Here is a 9,661-nt window from a genome sequence, read left to right as displayed (position 1 = left end):
AAAAGGAACTCCTAATTTCTTGCAAACATTGCTTCAGGGGTGTTGAGAGTGGTTACTCAATTTAGACAGGCAGTGAAAGAGAGGAATTAACAGAAAAGCATTCTTGGCGTTTTATAGCTGTAGGTATCCCTGCAGAGAAAGGGCTAATGATCAACTAAGAAGGTATTTGCTTCTGTAATATGACCTCTGCTCAAAATTCCAAACACTTTCTGACTTTTCCACACAGCCTTCCTGTCTTCTCTGGTTCATCTCGTTTTCTCTATCAAGTCACACTCATCCTAGCTCATAAGTAGAGCTTGCCAGCTGGGCTAGTAACATTTGAATCCTCATGCCCTCTGAAGTTATTTAGATGTGGAGTCTTTCTCCTTAGGCACACTTAACTTGTGCAGCCAATATTACTAAAACAAGGAGTATTTGGCAGGGCAAATATATTGTGAAATTTATTTTAATGCTTTGACTCTCACGTGGCTCTTAGGAGCTCAGAGTTTAAACTTTTTGTTGGTATTTACTCTGGTGCTCCAAGAGTGTAGCAGTTGAGTGTTTAAGGAGAGGTCAAGCACACGGATTCAAGTATTAGATAAAGCTCCTTGTACTTTCTAGCTAAAATTCTCTCTTGTATTTTCTTTGTGGGAAATAGTCATACCTGCCTTGCAGGATTATTGTGAGGAGTAAACAAAATATCCATATAAGGTACTTAGCACGATGCCTGGTTCAGTTAACTGTTATGAGAGTGATATATATAAAACAGCTTAATTAAAAACAAAATTAAGTAAATTCAGATCTCTCCTTACATACATACACACACACACACACACACACACACATGTATATGTATACACACATATATATGTATACATGTGTGTGTATATGTGTGTGTATACGTATATATACACACACACATATATACACACAGTGTGTATATATGTAATATATATATGTAATGCTCTCCAGACAGAAAGTCAGGGAATGCACCAAATCAATCTATCCACGTTCCAGAGGTGCAAAAACCTCTTTAGGAAAAGAGAAAGCTTAATCCTTTCTGGGAAGCAAATATTTGGATGGGCTTTGGATATTTGATAAAGTCAAAGATGATGACCTAGTTATTAAGAAGAGATTGCTTATTATAGATGCAGGAAAATATATTAAAAAGAGCAAGAAGACAGGAGAAAAAGGTACGAGCAGGTAATTGTTGTGTAGCAGGTCTGAATAGAATGGAAGATACAAGGGAGCCAGACTCAAAATGCAAATATCTGTAGCAGAGTTCATAGGGATTAATAATCTTCAGTGAAATGGAAAGCACAGAAGGAGGCAGAGAACAGAGTCAGAGAATTAAGAGAGACTTGTGTTTTGTTTTGTTTTTGACTCATGTATAAGAGAAGAGGTTTTTCGGTTGGTTGGTTGGTTGGTTGGTTGGTTTTTAATCTTTGTAGTTTGGAATAATTGGCAACAATCAGGAAAATATGAGAAAAGAGGGTAGGGTTTAGGAAAAACAAAAGGCGGAGAGCACCAGAAGTGAGTTAAGATGGAAAAATTAGATAACTGAAACCTGGATAATTGGGATAGAGGCTTTAGTAGTCTGACGTCCTGATACTCTGCTTGTATGCAGCACCCAGAGGGAGGTAGGACTGGTAACTGAACTTTTTACTTTGCCTGCAAAAGTCACAAATACCTATTTGGCCCTAATTTAGGAATAACAATAGTTTCTACCCTTTTCCATTCTGACCAGATGATCTTTGATTCATCATTTAACTTCTGTGCAAAGACCGTCACCCTGCTTAATAGAGATGTTTTGAATATTTGGGGTAAAACAGATGTTAGGAAAAAAAGTCATGATGTTTAATTTCTTTGCCTCTATAAGAACTTGGTTAGTTTTTCTATCAACAATTCGTTCTCTGGGAGCAAATTAGGTGCTTTGGGACTTTTCCCAAGTTGTTTCAGGCTATTTGACTCCTTTATTGTATTAAAGAAAAAAATTTACTACTGATTCCCCAGAACATTTATGTGTTGTGCGCGACTTTGTTAGGGTGCTAAGCAGTAATATAGTCTTGTGATTTTCATTTCCATTTTATGGATGAGAAAGATGAGATAAAAGGAGTGATTATTTAACTAATCCTAGTCTCTTAGATACCCATGTTTATCCTGTGATTTCATACCCATGGCAAATAGATACACTTTCAGTGCAACCTAAAGGGGTATTTGGGATGTAGAGAAATTTCACAAAGTCAATTGCAAACCCAGAGCTGTGCTCAGCCTCCTGTTCCTCCATTTAAGAATGAAAATCTCTCTTAGCGCCATTCTTGTTTTTTATTAAAATTAATGGGGTGGCATTGGTTGATAAAATCAAATAAGTTTCAAGTATACTATTTAACAATACATCATATGTATTCTAAAGACATGTTCATCTCAGATAGTTGTCCTGATTTCACCCCCGGACTTCATTATTACTGGGTTTGGCAACAGGGCAGATGGAAATTATATACCTGAGAAGTATCCCAAATTAGAAATACCTGAAAGCGAGAATGACACCAGTTATTAAATCTCATTTCCAAAGCATTGTTAAAACCATCAGACCTTATTATAAAACCAGGCTAAGAGGCAGAACTTTATTTATAACCCAAGTGGTTCCATGTGGTTGAACAATGGTTTGTAAAAATGACAGCCTATCATTTCAAAGTAGCCGAGGGCCTATTTTGACCTCAAAAGATCAATAAATATGGCTTAAGAGTAGCAATGCTGGAACTAGATCCAGGTCTCCAGAATCCCATTCACTACACTTTCCATTACGTCAAGGGAAGCTGCCTAGTGGGGAGAGTCAGGAGGATAGATTAAAAAATAATCCAGAATTCTTGGAGCATAAGTGAGGTCATCTGTTCTGGGGAGAGTTTTGGCTCCTCCAGTTCCCAGTACAATCGTGAGGATTTGTCTGCATGTGCTGGCTGATCGACTAGAAGATCCCCTCCCCTAGATACCATTAAGAGATCATAGGAAATGTCTGTCTTGGGGGTTCGGATGAATTGTCTTCAAGACAGGAGATTAGAAGATGCCATATTGATTTACATGAGATAAACTGTTGGCCCTTTAGTTCAGACACTCACAAGCTCTCCTAATCTATTATTACCATTATCTTCCATATTTTCCACTTATATTTAAACTGACCTTGTTGGAACAGAGGTGTTTTCTGTTTTGTTTGCCAGGTTGTGGTTTCTCGATCAGGATCATCAACCCCTCATGTGAATTTTCACCTGGATTCCCACCCTGTGTCTCCTGAAGTGATTGTAGAGCACCCATTAAACCAAAATGGCTACACACTGGTTGTCACTGGGAAGAAGGTAAGCCTTGTTTGCACGAGGAGGTACCATGGATGCAGTTCTTCCTAAGTGGATATTTATAACCAGTGTTACATGACCCTTTTTTAACTTCTCTATCTTGGATTCATCTCTCCTCTATCAAGTTCTTCCTTGAGTATTTCAGAGATCTTCTGAAATCAAGTTAAATTTTTATTCAGGGAAAATTGGACCTAAGGGAGATCCTATTCGTAATGTGTACTTCTCCTTTTGTCCTATATTTCTCAATGAGAAAAACAAACACACAAAATTAGAATTGCAGTCCTAAGGGAAGAACTCTAGTGCAGGCAGATAAATCCTAAAATACATAGTAGAATCTGATGCCAGCCAGTGTCCCCTTCTCTCCAAGAGAAGGAAGTGCATCTTGATGCAGAATGACATGTAAACTTACTTAGAATTTCCCAGGGGTTCAAGTGTTTTTTCCAGCTGCTTAAATTATACTCTCTTGTTATCTTAAAATTGTCTCAGACAGAGCAAAATGTTTCTACTTAATAGAACCTCTAGAATTTCAGGACAATGCTTGTGTTCACTGGACAGTAATGCTAACTTCGATCACATACATGCCAACAGTAGAGGGAAGAAAGGAATTTGATTTTTTTAATTTTATCACTTACTATTACATGATTTGCATACCTAGGTGCTTTCTCTAGTAAATATTGTAAAATTATATTTACATGTATCTTTGGTGTATTTAGTTTTTATTTAACAAACAAACAGAAAACCTTCTAGAAGCCCTCTCCATCATTTTTCTTCACAGATCACCAAGATCCCACTGAATGGCTTGGGCTGTGAGCATTTCCAGTCCTGCAGTCAGTGTCTCTCTGCTCCTCCCTTTGTGCAGTGTGGCTGGTGCCACGACAAATGCGTGCGATTGGAGGAATGCCCCAATGGAAGTTGGACTCAGGACATCTGTCATCCTACAATCTACGAGGTAGGAATCTCTGGCAGCTATCAATATGTTTTTTGGTAAACATATATCCCATTAAAAAAAAATTCAGAAGTCAGGTTACTGATTTAGCTGTGAGACATCAGCCAAAGGCCCGTCTGCCTCCTGGTGTTTCCTTTGGGGTGGTGTCTGGCCACACCTCCTGAGTCCTGCACCTGAAGTGCTTGCCTCACACTCTCTAAGCAGATTCTCTCCTTGCCAATTGCTCTTCCTTACTGCTATGTGAATAAAAGAGTAGTGGCTAACAAGCAGCATTGCTCCCCACACTAGGACCTGCTGCCTCATGACTCACCCCTTCCGTGGTTCCCCACCACCCCTTTTATGTACCAGCTGCATGGACGTGAGCCTCCACCAAAGACAGAGACTGCTTATGGCATAACCCAGAGCCCTAGCCTGAACTCTGCAAGCTAGAGATCCCAGCAGTGCTGGGGCAGACAGGACAAAAGATTTCTTCCTGTCTGATCTCATCTTGTCACAGATAAGAAGTTATTTGCCAGAGCAGTGTGGAAAGCAAGTCAATACCCATGGGTGGCTTGCACCTTCTCTCAAAGTTCCTAGAAGAGCCATCAAAGTGCAGCTATACTAATGTCTGTACTCTGTGAGCCGTTTTATCCTTTAATTTATTCCAAAAATATTTATTGAGTGCATACTACGCAGCAGGCACTCTTCTAGACACTGAGGAGGTACAGTCCTGAATGCAACAGAAGTGCCTCCTGCTATTAGAGAACTTAGCTTCTTGCAGTGTACTTCAGCCCTGGTATTGTAGCCACTGTCCCTCCCTGTTGCCTTACTTGCTTAAGCATATATTTGGCACTATGAAAATCTCCCTGACAGTTTTTAAAACGTCTTGATCCAAACATATTTTGCTTCCCTGGTAAGGACCCAGTGTGTATTTTCTCTGTCTGCACTGTAGAGCATTTGGACTTTAGTAAATGATTCTTGTGAAAGATTCAAGTTAAAGGTCTCGGTCGCCTGATTCAAGCCCAAGTAAATAGAGAGTACAAGTCAGAACAGGAACCGCCCCCAAGTGCATGGCTGTTTTCATTTAGTTACGGTTTGGGACAAGATTTGCACTGAGTGACTGGGTTTTAAACAAAATTATTTTCTGTTGGGTGTGACACAAGTATTAAGACTTAGCTTGATTGGCCAGAGAATAAACTAGAAGATAGTACGAAAACAAACTTAAATTTGTACTATAGTGTTCATATACCTTTTTCTTTGTTGTTCTTTAATATACCTTTTAAACCACAAGCAATTTAATGCTTTTTTAAACACACAGCCTTGGCAATTTGAGACAGTGGAAAGCTGAGCTCAGCTATTCCATGAAAGAGATATGAGGAGAGAGTATGTGTGTGTGTGTGTGTGTGTGTGTGTGTGTGTGTGTGTGTGTGTGTACACATGCACAGTTAAATCACAACTTCATTTCAAAAATATCCAAGCTGGTGTTTTAAATAAAGAGCAGATTGTGAACCTGTACATTTGAAACATTGAATTTTGACCCATGTGCTTCTTTTTATTAGTCATGAAAGCTATATTAAAATGGTTAAAAACAGAGTAAATATTTCAGAATTTTCTGGAACCAGGAGATCTCTCATAATGTTTGAATCTTCCACCTCTCTCACCTTTCCTAGCTCCAGCACTCTAGTTGGCGATTTTAAATGTTTGCATTGTGTCACGCACCAGTCGGTGAGGTGGGGGCTGTATGGTTAGAAGAAAAATACTGCAGCTGAGCCCATAAACCCCTTTCAGTTCATCGTTGTTAGGAAGATTTCATGCTGCACCAGAGCGTGACATTCAGCATTCTTACTGTAAAAAAATAAGACAGATTACTCATCTTTTTCTTATCTGTCTTAAACTCTATAGGTACAAAACCCAGCTAACGTATAAAGTTTCACTTTCTGGTAAATGCAAGTTAACCTGTTTTTCAAGGTACGTGATGTTCAGTGGCTGAAATTCTTTGCAGTTCCGCATATGAGAGATTTCAAGATTGCAAGCCCATTATTTTGTTTCAAACATGTTATCTGATCTTAAAGAGCAATAAGAAATGCTTCTGCAAAGGAAGAGCACTTTCCAATGTATTCTGAATTTATCAAAATAGAATTGTCATATCTTGTTGGATTGAATTCAGTCCCAGTGAGACAATAAAACAGTTTATTAATTGATCAGAAGACTCAGATAAGAAGCAAGAACAATATCTTGTGGGTGGAGGGATCATACAGGCAATACACTACTACCAATATATTTGTGACTTTTTTCCTATTGAAGAGGCATATTTTAATTTTCCAAGTTTTGTTGTTGTTGCTGTTTTCCTATATACTCCTGACCTGGTTTCCCCTTGTTAATATCTTACGTTACTATGATACATTTCAAATTTTAATTTTCCAAGTTTTGTTATTTCTAGATTTCTCATGTATTAGCATGATGGATTTTGAAAACATGACCATTTAAATCATTTTCACGTAATTAGAGGGTGATAGCTACTTTTGTGGCTATTTCTCCCCTGTCCAAACAGGTGGGAGACCCAACCTCTGTTGCTTTGTGCCAGACACTCAATTCCTTCCCACAGAGTCTTTCTGCCCTTCAGGATAATCAGTGTGCCAGTCAATTGTTGGTTCTATCCAAGGGTGTGTAGTCCAATTCTGCTTCCTTCCTTTTCCCCAGGAAGAGAAAACATTGCCCCATAAACTATGGGAAATCCTAGATGTCCCCCTCTAGTATTTCAGTCTGGAGAGAAAAGCTAGTTAAGTCAGTCTTTTGAAACCTGATGGTCTAGCTGAGATTTTATGATGGCTATTTCTATTGCCAGTGCACCAGTTGAATACCTCTGTGTCTTTTGTCAAAGCATCACCCAGTCCCTTTACCTTATATAGAAAGTAATGATGTAGAGTGACAGACTTCAGTTTTTACATAGAAAAGGGGATCTAGCCAGTGGGATTGGGCCTTAGGCAGCTGTTTTCTATGGGGAAGTTTCCTCTTTAAAAGAGAGAACAGCAGCTATGTGACCGCCTGAGGCTGAAGAGAGTCTGGGAGGGTTAGGTGTCTTATTCTTCTGCTGGATTTCTAACATAATAATAAATATATTTTTTTTCCTAGCAGTTCTCATTTGGTTAGACATAGACGAGGTAAGTTAACTGTGTAATGGATCTTAATGGGAAAAATAGCTATCATAAAAGCACTGAGCTAAGACTTCGAAGAGGCTTGGTAAACAAGGATAAGTTAAGACTTCGGTTTGCGACTATTTACTTGGGAGGGATGGGAACCTTTGCAAATTTGAATTTTGCTAAAAGCCCTTCTAAATTACAAAAGAACACTTTTAGACTTTCACTAACTAGCCTTAAACAAATACCTTTACTGGTTTTTGTGTCTGTAGCGGTGCTGTTTTCCCACCATTGTACTTTACAGCACAATTTACAATATGTCCCCCCAAAAGAGCATTTCCTTTCTCAATTGTCACAGAACTGCTGAAGAGAAGCTTATTTTTAACTTGGAAATTTGTTTTGTTTTAATAGTTATAGTCTAATAATCTTTGTCTCATAGACTTCCTAAGAGCCTAATGCTATCTTACAGTTGGCAGATTTATTAATAATTTCAAATTTTACTTCTAACACACCAAAATTGAACCTGCAATGATAAAATGAACCTATTACTTATTTAACATTGAACAAGGGGGAAGGGGATCAAGCCTAGAAATGAGATGTAAAATAGTGCCAAGGGAGATCATTAGAAACATTACTATAATACTGATCGTTATTGGAGCAAGGGGTTCATTTGCCTGCGTGTGTCTAAGTCAGTGAGATAGGTACAAGTTTTGCTGCAAAGAAAGTAAGGCTTCAAGAGCTGCAAGTCCCAGAGACACAGGTGAGCTATCACTCAAAGACCTGATACCCCACCCCTGGGTGTCTCCAGGGGATGGATTATATAGGGGGAAAATCCTTAGTCATGGAAATTGAGGGAGTTGGGTTGTGGGTACTGCTGATTGAACAAGGATGGGGTAATTCATCATCGTGTCCAGTTCTGGAATCAGCCATGGCACTATCCCATCCAGTCCTGGTCCCGTCCTGGTCCTGGTCCTGGTCCTGGTTCTGTGGGGCTGTTCTTCCTTGATGGGCCTGGGGCTGAAACACACCTAAAGCCAAGATGTTATCCTTAATGCAGCCGAGTTACTGTCCTCCTGATAGATAGACCTGAGGCTTCAGTCTTAAAAGATTTGACAGTGGCCCTAACCTTATGTCTTAAAGCTTAATGGTTAAGGGAGTAGGCGTACAAAGATAGAAGGATAAGGGCAGAGGGAAAAACACCAAGTGAGTCACAATGCCATTATCTAGGCAAAAGCAGCTCGAATCAAAGAAAAGGCTGTAAGTGCTGGGTGCAGTTATAAGATCACATTTGGGGTTCTCGCCAGTTCTGTTTTTATCTCTTTCTAATAGAAATAACATATTGAGTATATTAAATATTACATCATTTTTTAAAGGCTAAGTATCAACTGATATATATCAAATAGTGACCATATTTGAAGAAAAAATTGCAAATCAATAAATGTGAATTAACAAATATAAAGAAATAGATGTACTTATTCACATGTTGCTGCCTGGCACATACTAGATGATTTATAAATAATGAATGAATGGCAAATATGTATTGAATACCATCTATATGTTTGATATTATGAAAGCTGCTGGTATTTTTACCATATGACTTTCTTATCAAGAATGTAGCACCCACTCATCTGGTATACAAGCAAGGCTTATGTTGGAGCTTAGCTTCTTGGGCCCATGAAGGAGTTTGGGGCAGAGTGTAATATGGAGGCCCATGAAGGAGTTATAATCAGAGTTACAAGCATGTAGAAGTCTGGGTCTAGAGTATGTCTTCCTCAGCTCAGAAGTTTCCTAGAAGACAAATTCATTTCAGAGTGGCTCAAGAAGACCCTTCATTCTCACCCAAGCTGAATCTGCTCTCTGTCCCATCTCTGGATCTCTTGAAAACAGCTTGTTTCATCAGCATGTCAGATAGTTCTTTTTAGTAATTTTTTTTATTTTTCGATTTCAGTTAGTATACAATATTATATTAGTTTCAGGCGTACAACATAGAGATTAGACTTTTATATAACTTACACAGTGATCACCCCAATAAATCTAATACCCAGGCGACACCATAGCTATTACGTTATTATTGACTCTGTTCTTTAGGCGCTGCTTTACATCCTCATGACTATTTTCTAACTACTAATTGTACTTCTTAATCCCTTTTCCTTTTTCAACCATCCCCTGAACTCCCCTCCTATCTGGCAACCATCAAAATATTCTTTGTACCTGTGAGTTTGTTTCTGTTTCTTTTGTTCATTTATTTTGTTCCTTAGATTCCACATGTAAGT

The 9,661-nt window shown here is 38.7% G+C and overlaps 1 protein-coding gene across 6 annotated transcripts in view; it reads left to right on the top strand.

The window, feature by feature from the left end:
• The window catches only part of MET (MET proto-oncogene, receptor tyrosine kinase), a 116,404-nt gene that overhangs the window by 64,390 nt on the left and 42,353 nt on the right, over window positions 1-9,661 (top strand). For all 6 annotated transcript variants that reach the window (XM_011372392.2, XM_011372386.2, XM_011372390.2 and 3 more), the window contains 2 exons: window positions 3,195-3,329; window positions 4,102-4,275. In XM_011372392.2, coding sequence (XP_011370694.1) covers window positions 3,195-3,329; window positions 4,102-4,275 — 309 coding nt within the window. The remainder of the gene's footprint in view (window positions 1-3,194; window positions 3,330-4,101; window positions 4,276-9,661) is intronic.

This window comes from Pteropus vampyrus, unplaced genomic scaffold, assembly GCF_000151845.1.
Source record: "Pteropus vampyrus isolate Shadow unplaced genomic scaffold, Pvam_2.0 Scaffold206, whole genome shotgun sequence".
NCBI lineage: Eukaryota > Metazoa > Chordata > Mammalia > Chiroptera > Pteropodidae > Pteropus > Pteropus vampyrus.
This window is presented reverse-complemented; position numbering and strand designations above follow the sequence as displayed.